The sequence below is a fragment of the Melozone crissalis genome, unplaced genomic scaffold (assembly GCF_028551555.1).
Source record: "Melozone crissalis strain CALT ecotype California unplaced genomic scaffold, PUWL_Pcris_2 ptg000016l_1, whole genome shotgun sequence".
NCBI classification, from domain to species: Eukaryota; Metazoa; Chordata; class Aves; order Passeriformes; family Passerellidae; genus Melozone; species Melozone crissalis.
In genome coordinates, this window is record NW_026535794.1 from 17,512,302 (window position 1) to 17,530,605 (window position 18,304).

Consider the following 18,304-nt stretch of genomic DNA (forward strand, 5'->3'; position numbering starts at 1 on the left):
ACTATAAATTAATTTCTATGGTTTCTGTGGTTTTGTGGCTCTGAGATGGCCAATCTGCTTTTAGGATCCTTGTTAGTATCTGGTTACTGTTCCACTGCACCCTACCGATCCATTAGCTTGCTTTCATCTCACCTCGGGCATGCTAAAAATGGCATTTTATTTAGACAGTTATGGTGGCTACTTCCCAGAATGACTATGTCCTACTGATAGAAATCTGGTTGTGGAAAGATGAGAAGCAAGAAGAAGATTTTGTTTAGTACTGCTTGCTTGGATGACTTGAAGGGTCTCAATCAAACAGGGATCTGACTTAAGTCACAGCCCTCATTGCAGTGGGTACTTTCTGTTGAGGAAACCCCAGCATATTTCCAAATCACTCTAGGAGGGAGGAAGGAGTAGATAGATGAGCATCATGTTCTAATGTTCTTTGGAAAATGTTCTTTGGGAGCAGTCTCACCCCACAACCAATGCCCTGTCCATGGGTTCAGCCCTTTAGATCCAGGATAGCAAAGCCTTAAAGCCTCACAGAGACACCCCCTCTGCCACTCACCTTGCCAAGGACAGTGAGCTGCTGCACCAGCAGATGGGCACTTTGTGTCTTGCCAGCTCCACTTTCTCCAGAAATAACAATACACTGCAGAGAAGAGAGCAAGACTGAGCTCATCACATATCTCTCAGCCTGGCAGAGGATGTAATTAAGACACCTCATCCATACCTGGTCAGAGTTGTATGTCACCATGGACTGATAGCCTATGTCAGCAATAGCAAAAATGTGAGGAGGGTTGGCAGTCCGTTTGGCTCCAATATACAGTTTGGAATGCTAAGTGTAAGAAAAATAAAAGCATTATCACTGTCCTTTAAAATCTTTTTTTTAAAGTTTGGTTTTATTTTTAGATTAGTGTACAGCATGCTGAGGTTTCCAGCAGTGATGTTTTCTAAAAGAGCTGTTACTGCACTCACTATACCATGAATCTGTATGTACTTGGGACTATAAGAACTGCTAAAAAATGAAGTGCAATTTTCTAGAATTTTAGTCCTGATTACTTTATGAAACTAAATTTATTAGGAGAAAATTTACTGTTGTCAGACATCATGGTTTCAACTTATTTAAATTTTTTTGTGCTTCCCTTCCTATTAGTATCTCTGCATGGTATTGATGTTAAAACTTGAGATCTTCTCTGCAGCTGTAGTATCTGATAATTAATAACCACAAATTATTGCATGATCTGAATTTAATATCTTTCCCCTTTTGTATAATAGGGACCCAAATTCCCTTTTGTATAATAAGGAGACAGATTCACAGCAGTTAACATTTTACAGGATTGCTTTGCACATGATCTACACTGTAGACATAAAGACACTACAAATTAATTATTTTGGAGTTTCTCATTTCTGTGCTGAAATTCAGCAAGTCTTAAGAATTTGTGTCAATGTGCACTTGAAAGAACATCTCTACTGGTAATTCTGTTTTTCAAAGTAAGCTAAAATAAATCTCAAGAATGGTCTTACTTTATAGTCAATGCAAATATTGATATTTTAGTGGAATTTGGTGCTAGTTTAAAATAATAAAACCTAAATTTTCACACCTGTGCAGAATAAATATCTAAGTTCCGAAATGGATTGACAGCGATGAGAATGTCCCCAACGTATGTGTAGATCTGGTCCTTGGCATAACCCTTCTGCAACTGCTCCGTTACTGTGTTCTGGTGGAGAGGGAACAGAAACCATCAATCACATGGGGGGAAAAAGAATGCAAGGAAAATGTATAAAATATTTATATAGTTTCAATGGGCGAGGATGGGGAGGGAAGGTATTTATAGTCAGGAGTACAATGGATCATGATCAAAAGTAAGTAATATCTTCAAACACACCGGCATTTCTAATTTTTTGTCCTACTTTGAACAATACATACTTACAGATCTTCAAATGGCTGTAGAAAAAGGAGTTAAGCACTGCTTTCATTCAGTTCATCAGATGTTTCCATGAGACAGTCTTGTCTACATTTCTACTACTAAAGTTTCATGTAACTTATCAAGCAAGAGTCTTTTGATTGAGTGCATAACTGCCATTACAGCTGCTCTAACATTACTCTCAGTTAGGATACAACACAGATGTTCAACTGTTTTCTTCCCATTAATGTAAACAATGATGCATCTTTCCCTATTAACAAGCAGCCTCTGCTGTGATTGTTCTTTGCTATTGCAGAGCCAGTTTCCCCTGAACCAAGAAAAGGGAAGGGCCCATTAGTGGCATTCAAATTTCCTGATGTAATTTCCCTCAGCTTCTTCTGCGTACACAGCTGGGTATATCAAGTGCCTGGTTAGGTTTCCAATCAAAACAGGCCACAGAGCTGAATGAAGAAATTCAACCAGCCTTGAGACTAATCTGGGGTACATGTGGAAATATTTAGGCTCCATAACCACTGGAACAGACCAACTGGCAGCAGAGGACTACAGAAGGAATTGCCTTCCTTCCTCATCTATCTATTCACAGTGTTGTACACTGTGTCCTGTTTAATACATTTTCAAGCTGAATTTTCAACAGCTGCAGAGGCTATATTTCCTTCATGAGAAAACATATGGAGAAAAATCTTGGTTTTTGATTGCCTTGATAAACTTTTTGGTTTTGAACGCTCTCTTTCCTTTTTGCCAAAACCATATTCACGTTACAGAATTATTTTAGGGGAACTTCTGCCCTTTCTGAAATTATTTATTGCACCAGTAGAAAAAAGGTCTCTTGTCTTGATCTGATGATGGGAATGTCTAAACTGGAAGAAAAAATATGAGTGGAAGAAAGAATACAGTTCTGAGAAGCTGCCATTCATATGTGAAAGTGGTTTTAATTGGATTTGATTTAGTAACACCACATTGTCAAACATTTAAACAGAGGCTTCCTGAGGACTTCCATGAGAATGCTCCATCTCTTAGGAGATGGGATATATTCCAGTTAGTCTGGGATTTTTTTGTGCAATAAAATCTCTTTAGCTTGGATTGTTTATATGTATCATGGTAAAAGAGAAAAAAACCCCACAGCAGTCTTATTCTTCCTAATACTAAAAAAATGCTTAAACCTGAACTTTGTCCAGTAGATGAATTTTGGGTTATTTCAATTACAATTAACTAAACATCAAGCTATAACAAAGCTCTTGGGCAGATGGAAGATGTTCTGTGAGCTGTCAGCATGACACAGTTTGCCAGCTCAAGTGCCACAATGAATATTCTGGACTGACAAAGGTACAATATACCAGAGAAGTTTTACAGATAAGAGAATGTGAATTATAGTCTATGCACAGCCCAGCAGATGAAGAATGGCAGTTTGTTTACAACCACTGATGGCCTCCAAGACCTGCAGATAATGTGCTGCAGCCTGATTCTTCTTTCTGGTTTTGAAGCTTAAAGCATAAACACAGCAGACCTCCTCCCTCCCTTATACCATGTTTCCCTGCACCCAGTGGACTAATTTTTGAGCTTTGACAAACCAGGCATTGACAGATGAGAGGCTCAGCTGACATAAATTGACCCTCATGCATTTCCCCACCTAAATAAGTCAGTGAGAACCTAATCTGGGAGAGTATGGTGAGCTAGTTTAAGGCAGCTCTTGGTACTCAAGCAACAGTGATGGAAGGTCTTGGACCTAGACCAATTTCAGGTTCACACACCATTGCAAACTGGATGCTTAGCTGTAGTAAAACCCAGTGATATAAATCCTGTTTAGTCAATGGTGTTACCATACTGTTTGGTCTATGGCTGTAACTCCAGAGATTATTTTAGCTTTGAGCTGAAACCTTTCTGACACAGTAAATCTTGTCTAAAATATTTGGCATAAAGTGGTGAAATGTTACACAACTGGAGTGTGACAGTTGAATTTGAAAATCAACAGCACACCATTGCAATTTAATATGTGATTACTCCTCTTCAGGAAAACATGAAAAAAGAGGTTCTTACCTCATCCAGTACCTCCAAGGTTGCTAAATCATCTACCTCCTCTTGGTTTGAAACTAGCGACTTACTGTAGTTCCCTTTCTTTGTGTGAATACGTTCAAATCTAGAAAAGAAAGAGATACAATCTCCTGAAGTAAGGCAACACAGAGCAGATCTTGCACCTGCAACCATCTTGAAGGCCAAAACAGTCTTGCTTTCCATTGTTCTGAATTTAAACACACAAATGTTTGAAAAACAATACAGAAGTCAACTTCTTGGTACAGCACAGCAGTACCTGACAGTTCAAAAGCTGTGATTTGCTTCCAGAACTGCTACCATGAAGAACTTTGACACTCTATAGACCCCTGCTTAGATCACACCCCTACATCAGCTGTAAGATGGGAGCTTGGCAATACAAGTTAAAAAAAAAAAGAACATATTTATAAAGCACGTAAGACTGAAACTCTGGGACCAACATGCAAAAAGATCCTGCTAACAGTATGTATAGGACAAAACCCAAGGTGTATGATGAAATAGCACAGCAAAGATGATGCAAACAAAGCAGTCAGGACAGAAACATTTTTAGCTTAGTAATGACAGTGCTCTAAAGTTTGGCTGAGATGATCACACTATAGATCAAAGTGCTACAGAACCACTGGGGTAAGTGAAATACATCTTGATCAAATTTTCCTGGACTTGCTAGGGGAAAAAGTCATACATGAGAAGGAAACAGAATTTTAATTATCTTTCTTAGCAGGGTTAAACTTCAAGTTTAACTTTGCATTTGTCTTAGATTTCTCTTTCAATCAAACCATAAATCCAAATTTATGCAGCCTTATTTTAATTAGCAAGAAAATTCTCAGAGACTTGGATCATTTTTTATCCAAGAGTAAAGGCATTGCTAAATAGAGCAAATGCAGCAAAGAATGCAAGGTTTACAATTCATATTACTTATACTTGTTTTATGAGATGAGGGAAAATAAGGGAAAGAGAAACTGGGTAAGTAACAGCAGAGTTCACAAACTAAATCAAGTTCAGATGTGCAATAAGGCAAAAGTACAGGAAAACTATTAAGTAAATCTGATCTCCTGATATGACCTCAATCCCTTTGATGCCACTGGTGGGAAGGCACCTCTCAAAAACAAGGAACATTTACCTTGGTAAACGGAGACAGCCAGGAAACTGTTGTGTGAAGCACTCACTCTTTACCTTGATCCCAGACAAGACCAGGTAAATTCTTTATTTAATTTTGATATTTGGATATATGGCATAGATAAAAGCAGACAGGTGTTTTCTACACAGGCAAGAATTTTGATATGCAGTGAGCAGATGACAGAAGAAAGTGTAGTCGCACCAAGAGGGAAAGTTAGAGTGAGTGAACATCACACTGATGGGGAAAGCTGAACACCCACAGATTTACTGCATATTTAATGGGCTGTACCTGTTCTATCAACCTCATCTAGTTCATGAATGCTGCTTCAGGTCATGCTGGCCGTGTACTGATAGGGGATGCAGGTGCAGAAACTCAAGCAGGCACCAACTTGGTGCAATAGCCCTGGTGTCTGCCAGGACAGAAAAGGGACTGGAAGAAATGGGCAAATGATGCCCTCCCAAACTGTGAGTGCACTCACAATCTGCATGATGGAAACCCAGACCAGAGTGCATTTCATCTACCACTTCTTTCAATTTCTCTTGTCTCTAACAATCATTCCCTGAGGATGACAGAATGGCCTGTCCTCATCCTGGCGCCAGTGTCTTTCTCCTTTACGCAGGTGCCAGATACCACCAGAGTTTATTAATTGTCCACAATGCAAAGGCAGGAGCTTCACACCCACAGCTGACTAATTCTGCAGCTTTAATATCAAGACACAAATATGTAAGACTTCCTTGCAAGCGCTACCATAGTTTCACAGTTTCTGAGCCAAAATTGCAGCACAGTATCCAGTGAGGAGGCTAAGTGACCATGAAGCAAAAGGATTGACAGGATCTACATTATTCTAGGTTTGACCTATTCTTCCCTTTCCTTTGGAATCCAATTTTACCATGAGAGCTGCCCTGATAGTATTGTCTTTGCAACAACAGTATGAGACCACTTTTGTTAGCATGTACCCCAGGCAGTATTAAAGAGGACATGGTAATATAAAGATTTAAATTAACTCAGCTTTGCATGATCTGTTGCTGTTTGATTTGCATTTAGCAGCTAAAGGACATTACTGAATCCAAAGTGAGAGGTGCAGACAATATCCTACCCTCTCAACAGAAATCTACCCCGTCTATAATTCACACTCCTATTTTTCCCTCTTTTTAAAAGTTTCATTTGAAAAAAGTTAAATTTGGACAGCTGAAACAATTTCTCCTTTGTACCTGTATGAAGGTCATTTTGTGTCCAGAAGATGCATCTAATATCAGTGTGACTTTGAGAGAGAGCTACCAATATGCATACAAGGGAAAGATGTGGGAATTGCAGGACTATGTCAAGCTCTATTGTTCTGCTTTTTCTGTTGCTGAAGAAAGACCCAAAACAAAGCTTCTGTCAAGCTTTGCTTTCCATTTCTGGTGGAACTGTTACACATTGAACACATTTTTTTTAATATGTTAGATCCTTAAATATAACTGCATATCAGTGAGAGAGTGGCATTTCCCAGGATTAGTTTCAATTACCATTTTTCATTTAATATAAGAAACTAACAATTGCTGTGAAGGAAGGGAGGAGAATGTTCCAGTCATGGACATTTTTATTTTTCTATTTTTTTTCTTTTAAGGAAACAGATCTCTGTGCATGCCAGGGAAGTTTAATTACATAAAATTGATCCTCCTGTAATCCTCCTCAGCTGACATTATGAGAACACTAGCGCTTGTTGGGCTAGATTATATTCTCCATTCTCCAGAGCACATAAGAGTAGCAGATTTGCAGAACACAATATTTTTCCACTTTGCTGTCGAAGGGCACAGACCCCTCAAGGGCAGTTATACTGCTTCACTCCAACCACTTAAAAAAACCCCACATCAGTGCTGTTGACATCAGCGCTGAAGTTTCATTAAGATCATGCACATAGACATTGTGAACTGAAATAACCATGTATCTCTGTTCTGCTCAAAAATATATTGGAGGCATTGGATTTTACAAGCATGCCTGACAAGCAATTCAGGCAGCTAAAGGCCAGAACCTTCAATGCAGTAAGGACAAGAAAATGAGTCAAGGCAGCATTGTTTCTGTGCATTTTCTTTCACATCAATGCTCCCCTCCCCCCACTTATCTTTCAAGATTCAGTTAAATCAAAATGAGGCAACCACAGCTTTTTTCTTCAGATTGTCAGAATGTATTTAAAAGATTTCTGATAGTTCCAAAAATACCATGAAAAGGAAAGTGTGACTCATGATGCCCTGCTGAACTCTCTGCCTAAACTGGTTGGAGAATCATCTACAGACTAAGAAGTGACAGTAAAAGGGCTGGCCTTAGTCTGAGTGTACAGAAGAAACTAAAAATAATGAGGTTTTTGTAAGGTGAAGGTGGAAACAGCTGTACACCTCCCAGCAGTTACAAACGGCAGTAAAATGACAAAGACGCAACACAGAGAAACCTCTACAGGATCTGTCATTGCTGGTGATTCTACTTCTCTGGAGGTTGAGCAAAGCAGTATTAATTCAAACTTAAAATCCAATTTTTTTCTTCACAGATATCTTGTGAAATCTGCCTAAATAAAACTACAGCCTGCTATCTATGAAAAATCTGTACCCGACTTTAGAAAGTGTAACACTTCAGTGATAAGCCTCCAGCTGCATTTGCACAATGCTTTGCAGACAAACCTGCGTTCCCTTCTGTATTTCAATGATTGACAGCACTGAGACTACAGGCTGCAGTCTCAGGGAGCTGTGCAGCTTTTGCAAGGTTTCTGAGAGCACACTGTTGCCCTGCAGAGCTATGGGGCTTTTGATTCAGAGGTGGCCTGTGCCCAGCTCTGCACAATCTGTTTGACAAAATTTGTGCTGCTTTTCCATGACCTGTAAACAAAGCAGATTATTATTCCTTCACAACAGCCTCAAGAAATATCTGTGTCCCTGACAAATTTCAGGGGGAAGTGTGTGTTCTTAACTGAGCAAATAGGAGATCTCTAAAAGGATTCTTTGGGATTAGTTCCTCATGAGTCAGGCTCAGGCCCTGTGCTCAGAGCCATATCCAGATGATAAAGGGGAAGCTCCATGGGCATGAAATGCCTGCTGAAGTGTCCCACCTTCAGGAGAAATGAGGTGCTGAGCAAGTGGACTGGCACAATAGTAAAGTACCACTTGCAGAGCATTTCTCCTGAGGAGTTCTGAATGCAGGGGGAACATCTTCCTCCTTTCTTCAGAAGGTAAACTATTCTTCATTCAGGCATTGCTGTTGTACATTGTGTTACATAGAAGAACATTATTCAGATACAGAGATGTGTTTTAGCTATGGGACTGGAGATCTGCTTATTCTAAGGCCTTTGTTCCTAGAACTCCCTACTGCTTCTACAGCCTGAGAAAAGTTTGCAGCACAGCAAACTATGGAGTGTCCTCAATGCAGAAGCACAGACCTCTTGGCATAACAAAGCCCACACTGAGTTCCAGGAGAAGAAGAACTGGCCTGAAGGGATCAAAGATTGAATCCAAATTCTAAAACCCCCCCATTTCAGCCACTACTCCCATCCAGATGTCATCTGGAGACCTTGGCCAAGACAGGACTGGACTCTGTGCGTCCTATTTGTACTGTTCCTCATATTGTCTTTGTCAAGCCAGCATGAGGATCTCCCATGCTCTCCTACAGCCTGCCCTGCAGAGCTGTCAGCTGTCAGCTGCTGTCAGCTGCTTTCCACTGGCAGGATGAGTCACAGAGACTGGGACAGAGTGAACACCCAGAAAATGGGCAACACAAGTCTGTGCAATCAGGAAAAGTCACAAAAGGAAACTTTATGGTACTCCCTGCTTTTAATAGGGGTCAATTTATTCACAACAACCTTTGTTGTACATGAACTTCTATGAAATTACCTCCCTGGCCTTTCCAAATAGTTAAATAGAGCAACTGTTTAGGACTCTGTTATTGATTTCAATACCAACCCTATATGGCAAATACAGGAGGACAAACTCCTAAGAAAATAATTCAGCTCACCCAAAACTTTGCATCATTTTGCAGTAGAATAGGTCTCTTTCCCATAATTACTCAGAGAGTATATAAAGATAAGTCTTAATCTGGGGACCAGAGTCATTTGCTGAAATCTAGGTGCACTGAATACCCCTCGTATGTACAGCTCATTTCTGGAATGACTCACAATTCCCAGGAAATACACAATGTACTAATCATTGCATATTTCTGCAGAGATTATTGTAAAAGCAGTCAAGAAGAAGACAGCCGAACAATTCGAGATAAAAGTCTTACAAGCCTGACTGTCAGGTGTAGATGCGACAGTTCTGAAGGTTGTTTCAAAGACAGCTATTTCTGTTGCAGAGTAAAATTCTTTACAATGCAGGGATTTTTTCCCTCTTTTGGCCTAGCAAGAAGTGTATTTTTAGAACTGTTTTGGGGTATATGCTGCAGTACTCATTTTTAATAACTATTTTCATCACTAATTATAAATTTTAACAGCTATACTGCTATACTGAAAGCCTTTATCAAGCTCAGGGACCCTGTCCTGAAAGTGACTCTCCTCACAAAAAAACCTCCAAAATTAATTGCCCTTAGTATGCAACTCTGCCTGCTTCACCTCTTCTCTAACATGAATTTAGCCCATATAGCATATCTCACATAGCATTTTTGATATATAGTTCATATATTATTCCCAGCAGCAGATTTTAAAGATCCTATAGTCAGGATAATATGGAAAATGCTAATGTATCAAGGGATATTTTCTGCTGCTGTTCCCATTGTTATTGCAGCCTAAGTTCTGAGCTAGGTAAGGTTAAGTTGCAAAAAGATATTTTTAGCATAAAAATGTGATTATTTTAGAAAAAAATGTACTGCATTTGCTCAAATTAAAAAAGTGGAATTTTCAATGAAGTTTACTGCTAGTATTCATGCTTTTTTGAGTCTTGAGTAGCACAAGACATTCTAGTGCTAGAACACTGCTCAAAGGCTACTGAAAAACCACTATTTTGCCTTCTATCACTTCGATGAAACCTGGAGCCAGGCTGTGGCACATTGCTATCTGAAGTTTTATCAGTGTTAATTGAGATTTCTCTGGTTAGTCAGGTGGTTGGTGGGCTCTCTTCCTCTTGTTGTTTCTCGTTTTCCGTCTCTTGAGAGGATGCAGTACAATGCAGGACCTAAACCTTGGTTCCTCTTCACTAGAATAACAATACTGGGAAGGTTCTGAGGGCCCTCATCACTCAGTGACTCCCCAGTGTTAGAAAATACCTCAGGAACAATGGTGCCAATGGCAGTCTTCAGGGTGGCTCCACTCTGTGCCTAAAGATTTCCCATCCTTCCTGAGCACACACAGTGCACAAGATAGGATCTGAGGGCAAGGCCCTCTACAAAAAACCCATTCACCCATCAGAATGTGATATAATGTAATGAGCTTTTCTTTTTGAGCTGTATGAACTGCACATTCAGCAAACAGCAAGGTAAGATCACAAGTACATCAACAGACTACTGCTGCAGAAAGCAGTCAGAACCAAATTGCACCTCAGCCCAATGGGCTAAGAAGGTCACTTGATTTTGAGTGAAAACAGAAACAGTGCACACAATAAAACCTAGTGGCTGGACTTCAGCTACTAATTTTTTTTTCCTTTGAAATACAAAACTGCAATTAATGCATTAAATTTTATGAGGAGAGTAAGCACATACAAAGAAAATAACCATATTCCTAATCTTCAGCTTTAACTCAACATTACCAAGTTTATTGACTTTATATTCCAATGCCCATTTATACAACACCATACAGGTAGCAGGATTTCTTCCCTCAGTAGAAGGAAAAGATCTTTAATCCCTTAAACTACCTGCCTCCCACTGTCACTCCCATTGCCAAGAAGGAGGAGAGTTATGCCTTCAAATTAGGGACTGAGAGAGTGTAAGCTCGAGATCAGGAAGAAGTTTTACCAGGAAAGTTGCCAGCTGAAAGTTCAGAAATTTCACAGTAGGACCCTAACACATTACTGTAAAAACAGTGCCAGAATAGCATAAACAAGAAAAGAGCAGCTCTTCCAGGGGACTTGTCACTATAATGCTTATGTCTTGATTTCAAGTCAGATTTACATGGTACTTCTGTACAGACATTGCCTTGAACACCATTTGCTTTATGCAGATTAAAGGTCAGAAGATACATAGAATTAGTATCTCTAAAGACTTTTAAAAAAGCATGACTACCGAATTTAGAAACCTTTGCATAATCTCTTATCATTCACAGCAGAAAAAACACAAATGCTGTTCTGTAGTCAGTCTAACAGTGTATTTCAAAAAACTGCACAGTCACAAAATAATTTAGGTTAGAAATACTACTTGTTAGTACTTTAAACTGCTAAATTGAAATATGGGCTATGCTCAGTTTAACCCTGCCATTTAAATTACACACTGAATTAAACAAGCACATTTTTTGCACAGATTCAGATAAGAAATGATGTAATTTATTTTATTTTATTATTGTTTTGAAAGAGAAAATTCTGTTTTCCTTTGGGAAATTTCACATAAAAATTACACTTGATCAACTATAGGTTGATCAAGTGTATAGGTTGTATAGGTAACTTCATCACATGGTAATATATTCCCTTAAATTCTAGTTCTCATGAAGAGCCATCAGCTTATAAAACACAGTGTAAACAGGACAGAGAAAATACCAGTAGATCATCCTGTTCTTGTGCTACTTGACTGCTCTGTACACATGCAAATTGGGCCACTTTCTTTATGTTTGTATTGTACAGAAAACAAAAAAAGTTCATGTAGTTTTCTTTATGCAGCATTTACATGAAAAAATAAAGGATTTGAAAAAAAAGAATATGAAAATAAAAGTGAATTCTCTAAAATGGGTAAAAAAGTCCCAATATCTAATTGACTGGAAGCTTGATTTTTTTCAAAATTATTTAGGCTTTAAAAGGACTAATATCACAAGTGTTAACAAGATTTTAATTAATATAACCTAGTGGTTTGGACTTATTTTACCACATATCATTTCCCTGTGTTTTTTAAATAAATGCTATTTAAAGTCTGGATTATGTTGCTGGTTTAGTGCTCAGCACTGACATCCTATAAGCTTATTTGAATTCAAGAATCTTTCTGGATTAAGTAAATGTCAAGTCTGCAATATATAGAGCATATAAATCCAGTCTGAAGCTTAAATGAAAGCTAAATGCATAGTTTTATACTGCAATGTCACAAAAGGGAAAGCACTACTCCTCCCATATCCAGTTAAAGTTGAAAAAATTTCATAATTATTCATAATTATTATTCATAATTATTTAGAAAAATATTTTTACTATTATCTTCAAAGCATAGAGTAAATAGAAAATTCTCCAGAACTAGAACTGAAGACTGCTGTGTATATTGTTACTCTAAATGTGTCAAAGGAAATGTGGCAGATTTTAACAAGCTTTTTCTACATAAATGATAATGCCAAAATGTCTTTTAAATTTCATGTTCCATTAAAAAAAAAGTAAAAGCATCGTGCTTTTCCTTGAAGCAGGAGCAGTCACACCAGTAGCACTTCAATACTATTCTGCAACATTTCACATCTGATACATATGTGTACTGTGAGGAATTTTTTCAATAGTAAAACTGAGCCAAGACATTTTTAAGTATTTTCAATAAAAGCCAACAGTTGTTAAGTGATTTGTTCAGAATTGATATCACTTAGATGCTAGTGGAAGAAAGAAAGTTTCCATTCAAGAAGACATAAGATTTGAAGTTTGCAAAACACAGTCTGCTAGGACCATCACTTATTTCAGTCAGAAACATCCAATTCCTGCAGGAACCCAACCAGCTGATTTTAACATACTTGCTCAAACTAAACATTAGCTGACCATGCAAATGTATGAAAATGCCAAACATTAATTTCATCTAACCGTAGCTTTCTAAAAGCTGGGGTCTAAGACTATATCTGGAGTCACAGAAAAAAGGGGAGGCACTTCTACAGATTGTTTCATCCCACATGTGAATCATGATGCCTCTCTCTTTCCATTGGCAGTACAGGGAACCCCAAATACTAAACTTTCCATTTTCTTGCCATCTAAAGTTATAAGGGTTGAATCTTTCTCTGAGTGCTAGTCATTCTGAAACAGTGGAAGTATCAAAACTGACACAACTGGTCCACTCTTTAGTTACTATTACCTTGCCTTTTCAGTGACTCCCATTTGTTGATGAACATCAATAAATTCCATGAGTTGCCTTTGTAGCGTGCTTTCTTTTCCTTCAATTTGCTTAATAAAATCATGCTGCAAAAGAGTAGATACTGTTGGACGCTTCTCATAATCTTTAGTCAAGCACCTGTGCTGGCAGAAAAAAAACACATGATCATTGAGGGTTTGCAGTTAAGTTTTGAAATGCTTGTCTGGAGTTCATTCATGACTCCATAATAAATATATCTGTCTTAATCAAAATAGCTCTGCACGAAAAACTGATACAACTTCACAGAATTGATAAGTCCAAAAAGTTAAATTATTGCATTTTAAAAACAAATGTTCTTTCACTTAAAAAATGTCAAGGGTATTGAAATGCTATTTCATGCATAAATACAGAGCTTCACTTGGAAGTCAAATGGATTTACTAACTAGCCTTTTAAGGGAGAGTATTAGTTGCAATAGATTTCCACAAAAGATACTTTACACATGACATTTACACATGTTCCATATTCAACCAGAGTGGTCTCAGTTGTTACTCACTTGTTAATGAAGTCATTGAATTCAGGTGACCACAGTTCAGGCTGCTGTAGCGTTGGAGGAGGATTCCTGCAAAGGTCAGTGTGGTGATAAGTTAATAAGCTACTCACTTGACAAAAACAATGTGTGAAGGCAGGCTGAGTAATGAGTTTTAGAAGGCCACCGAAAAAAGACATTGATTTCCAGTGGTAAAAGGAGCGTGGCTAGATGATGCAATGCCTCATTGGTTCTCCTGCTTTACATAACTAATAAGGAGAAATAGCATCGAGATAATCTACCAAGTGTAGCTAAGAATCACTGAGATTTTTTCAATCTAATCAATAAAAAGAAATTAAACTAACAACTCATTAATCACTATTCACTTGTAATGGCAAATTCCTATTTTCAAGCCTGAAAAAATATACTTCCTTAAGAGAAATTTTAAAAAGCAATTCTATTTTAAGTTTTCTCAGAAGGATTGAATTCATCAACCTGCTGAACAAAATGTCCAAAGGAATTGGTTCTTTATTAATTATTCTTCATTCATCAGAAGATAATCAGAAGTGAAGGTTTAAATAGAGATCTATTGTAAATGGACATACTGCTTTCTTTTCTATTGTTAGAGCTGTTTACTCTAGGTGTTCCTTCAGTTGAAAAGGTCTTGACAGTCTTCTTCCATTCACAGATGCCCTTTTCACTAAGTATGGCCATGAAGACAAAAGGAGTGACCAGCCAATAGACAAGGTGACTTACTGTCTTTTTTCAATCAACCAAAGCTGCTTTTCTTCAAGTGCTGCTTAATGTTTACTCTATTGCTTTCAGGTTTTACTAAACAGAATGAAAGAGTATTGATCTTATATTGCTCCAGAGCAGAAAGGTGCCCAGCGCTTGTAAGAGTATAAGCCAGAAGCTTTTTTGAAGTCCTAGCTGCAGTGACTGACCACAATAGTTTGCAACTGCTTTTTCCACAGCAAGCAAAGGTAGGAAGACCATTCATACTCTGCTTCAGTGCCAGGTCAGCCAAGATTTCTTAAAACTAAAAGTAATTTAAACTAATTTGGGTGTCTTGGCTGAAAAGGACTCCAAGCACTTACATATGCTATGTGGGGCTCAGCTGTTGTGGTACTGCTCCAGTTCTTAGGATGAAATCCACAAACTACTACTGTATGATCATTACCTACAGTCTTGGAGATTGATGTTCTTTGAAATGCCATAAGTGGCACTTTGCCTGCTTATATTTTCAGCTTCAAAGCAAAAAACACAAAATAAGTTGCTATTTGCACTGCCCAAGGACAGCAACATTGGAACTGCCAGAAGCAGCACAAGCTAATGAAAAGATGAAGCCTAAATGCCTATGAGTGGGGGAACAACCTCTGCTACAAAGGATAGAAGATAACTCCTGAAAATAAATATGGGACCTGTTCACCACAGTAGCTGTGTATTCGGACCCTGTATTTCTATCATAAGTCATTCTTTGTAACAGAATATACGAGACAAAAACAAGTCCTGCATTCATGTGAGCAGCAGCTCGCTCAGGAGAAGGCCCTATGACTTTTTCTCAAAAGTAGCTAAAAGTCAGCTCTGAACTTCTCAATGTGCCCACATGGTTAAAGCAGAGCCTGCAGAAAATACAACTGGGCAATGTATTTTAAACCTGCCTCCTAGTATAAATAACATAAAGAAAGTCCACAAACTTACATGGTCTAAGTTTGAAGAAAGCAAACTTTTGGGAAGCAAAAACTTTTGGAAATCAAACTTTAAGGAAAAAGTTCAGTCTAACCCGTCAACAAAAAAAGACATTAAACTATTACCTTGGTATTTTGAAGAGTGCCCTCATGGGATGCAAATCAGCAAGGGGTGGATCTCCATCTCCCAACTCTATTGCAGTAATACCCAGTGACCATGCATCACATCTAGCATCATAAGAGCTATCTAGCTGCTGCTCACAGGCAATCACCTGTGGAAGAAAAAGTCTGGGATGGTTAAATGTCCCCATTTAAGAGCATACCTCTGTAAGAGGAATCTCTTATAGATTGTTCAGTGAAATAAACAGATATGCACACATTTAAAAAGCTAAAGCATCCATCCAATTGCCAAACCCCCCCAGTGTTTAAACTAGAGAAAGCAGGTGTCCATGAACACCACATTCTCCAGCCAGATGTTCTCTGATTTGGAGAAAGGGTACAAATCCATGTCTTTTTCAGCTGAACAAATTCCATCCCATAACAAAGGAAGTAGAAGGAAAGTCAGCAACCCTACAACTCTTTATATGGATTATTCTTGCTAAGTAATTATTGTAAGTATACTGCTCTCTCTGTGAAGTGAAACAATCAGGAAAGCAGGAGCTGGATTTACTGTCTCTTACTGGGTCCTTATTCAACCAAATCAGCCAATTTCCAGATCAAGTGGATGTGGACAAAGTTCATTAGATCACAGCAAAGCATTTACCTTCAAATACATTTCAGCTTATCCATAATGCTGGGTAAATCTAGAATTTTTCATCCCATTAGGTGCTGATCTAAACCAACATGTACACCATTAGTTATATGGCTAGACCTATGTGTATGAACAGAGTGTTTTGATAAAAATAAATATGTATAAATAGACTAGTTTCATGCGCTATAAACAGATGTACTTGCATGTGTTTGTGTGCACACAAATACTCTAAGTAGATAAGCTTATTTATAAGGAAATATTTTTCCTATCTCAGCTTAAAATGTATCTGTATATGCTTCAATTTCAGTCAGGAAAAACCTCCACAGAATCAAAGTGCATCTTCTTCATTCATAATAACCTTTTCCATTTCTTGCTGAAGCAAGTATGGATATATAGTATCAAAAACTTTCCAGGGGCAGAAGTCAAAATATAGAAGCTATAATTTCTCTCAGTACCACCCTGGGCTCCTTCCATCCATGGGGAGATATTTATAGTTTCAGAGCTTGAAAGGCTGAAAAGTACCAATAGTAGCACTCTATATTCTTCAACATTTAGCTAAGCATTTCAGAGTCTTGCTCCCTGCCTCTAATCTTGCAATTTCAAAAACAAACCTAATTTTAACTTAATTCTTGCAAACATGTAAGACAGAAAGGTTTAAAGCACTTTTTAAAAGGACATTGCTGTTTCATTTGGTGAAAAGACCAGGAAGAAAGACAAAGAGCAGAAATGCAGAATACAGCAGCTCGAGTACCAGTGACAAAGTGTTCTGAAAGCTGACCTCTGGAGCCATCCAGAACGGGGTGCCCACGGAGGTGTTCCGACGGAGACGAGTGCTGGTCAGCTGGGCAGACACACCTGCAAGAACGAGGGGAAGCCATCAGCAGAGCAGTTTCCATCCAAGACAGCCCTTCTGAAGGGTGACATCCTCCTCTTGTCGTGCTACAAACTCCTATGCAGGTGAATCTCAGATGCATCTTTCCAGTTCTCTGGAAAGAGAAGCCTCATCCTGAAGGCTTGTCTGCTTCCTTTTTTCCGGAGGCTTCAGCAGGACCGGGACTTAGTCCCAAATGAGCATTTGATTATTAATCTGACTCCATATTTTTTGACTGGTCAATTAAAGCTTTTCTACATCCTGTTTCAAGAGAGCAGTAAAACACCTTAGGGAGGGTAGAAAAGTACTGTACCTTCCACACCTTCTAATGCTCACTACTGACACTAACCCTCCATTTCATTATATATCTATATTTCATGCTAACACTATAAAATATACCTATTCTCATCTCTTAACTGCTCTGCCATAAAAAAGAAACAACAAAACAGTGAAACCTCCAAAATTCTTACAAAAGCAGAAGTCTCTCCATGCTCAAAGCACATTCTCAAAGCAACAATCCTGTAAATCAGCTTTGCAATATGAGCTGTAGTTTAGGGAATTAACTATTTCAGGCCAAGGGTCGGAAAGTGAACTCTGAAGTTCAATGATTCCTAAAAGACACTGAAATATTAGAAATTCAAGTGGGCTACAGCACAATTCTGAGCAGCCTGCCACCAACTTCCTTCCTTAAAAAACAAGGGTGTACTGGTTGGAAATAGTGCATACAAAGGGAACAGCACAACATGGAAAAAAACAGCCGCTGAGCCAGCATGCCCCAAACTACTATCAATTTATGAGTCACAAACAACGGTGAAGTCCACACATGCAGAAAAACAGCCCTTCAGCTAGCAAGTCCTAAACTATAAAATGGATTTGAGTAATAGCCAACAGTGGGGTGCACCAGAGCCATATTCTGAAGAGCTGATGCCATGGATGGCCAGAAAGGTCCTGTGCTCTACATACACATGCTCCAGCCTCAGTCTAATTGACACTGGAGCTCACTTATTTTGCCTTCATGCATAAATCTGCCTTTTCTTTAAAATGTGAAAGGACTTGGTTTCACTCTGTGAGTTCTATTTCATTGTTCTGAAACACATGAAGCTCCAGTGAGCACCACTGTCCAGTTTCAACTCTGTATTGTCTGGCTTGAAAATGCTTGACCTTCTCCTCCTGAAAAACTTGCAGACAGTTCATAACAAGCAATTCACATTAACTATCCAATGGGAATATTAACTAAACCTCTGTCTGGGCAGGTTTGATTGTTTTGGGCTTTTTT

The 18,304-nt window shown here is 38.5% G+C and overlaps 1 protein-coding gene across 1 annotated transcript in view; it reads right to left on the reverse strand.

Moving 5' to 3' along the window:
• MYO3A (myosin IIIA) overlaps positions 1–18,304 on the reverse strand; it is a 104,554-nt gene that overhangs the window by 49,953 nt on the left and 36,297 nt on the right. Inside the window, exons 5-12 of the mRNA XM_054273944.1 lie at positions 16,936–17,012; positions 15,533–15,678; positions 13,746–13,811; positions 13,195–13,350; positions 3,942–4,041; positions 1,584–1,700; positions 713–817; positions 548–631 (exon numbers count right to left, since the gene is read on the reverse strand). Coding sequence (XP_054129919.1) covers positions 548–631; positions 713–817; positions 1,584–1,700; positions 3,942–4,041; positions 13,195–13,350; positions 13,746–13,811; positions 15,533–15,678; positions 16,936–17,012 — 851 coding nt within the window. The remainder of the gene's footprint in view (positions 1–547; positions 632–712; positions 818–1,583; positions 1,701–3,941; positions 4,042–13,194; positions 13,351–13,745; positions 13,812–15,532; positions 15,679–16,935; positions 17,013–18,304) is intronic.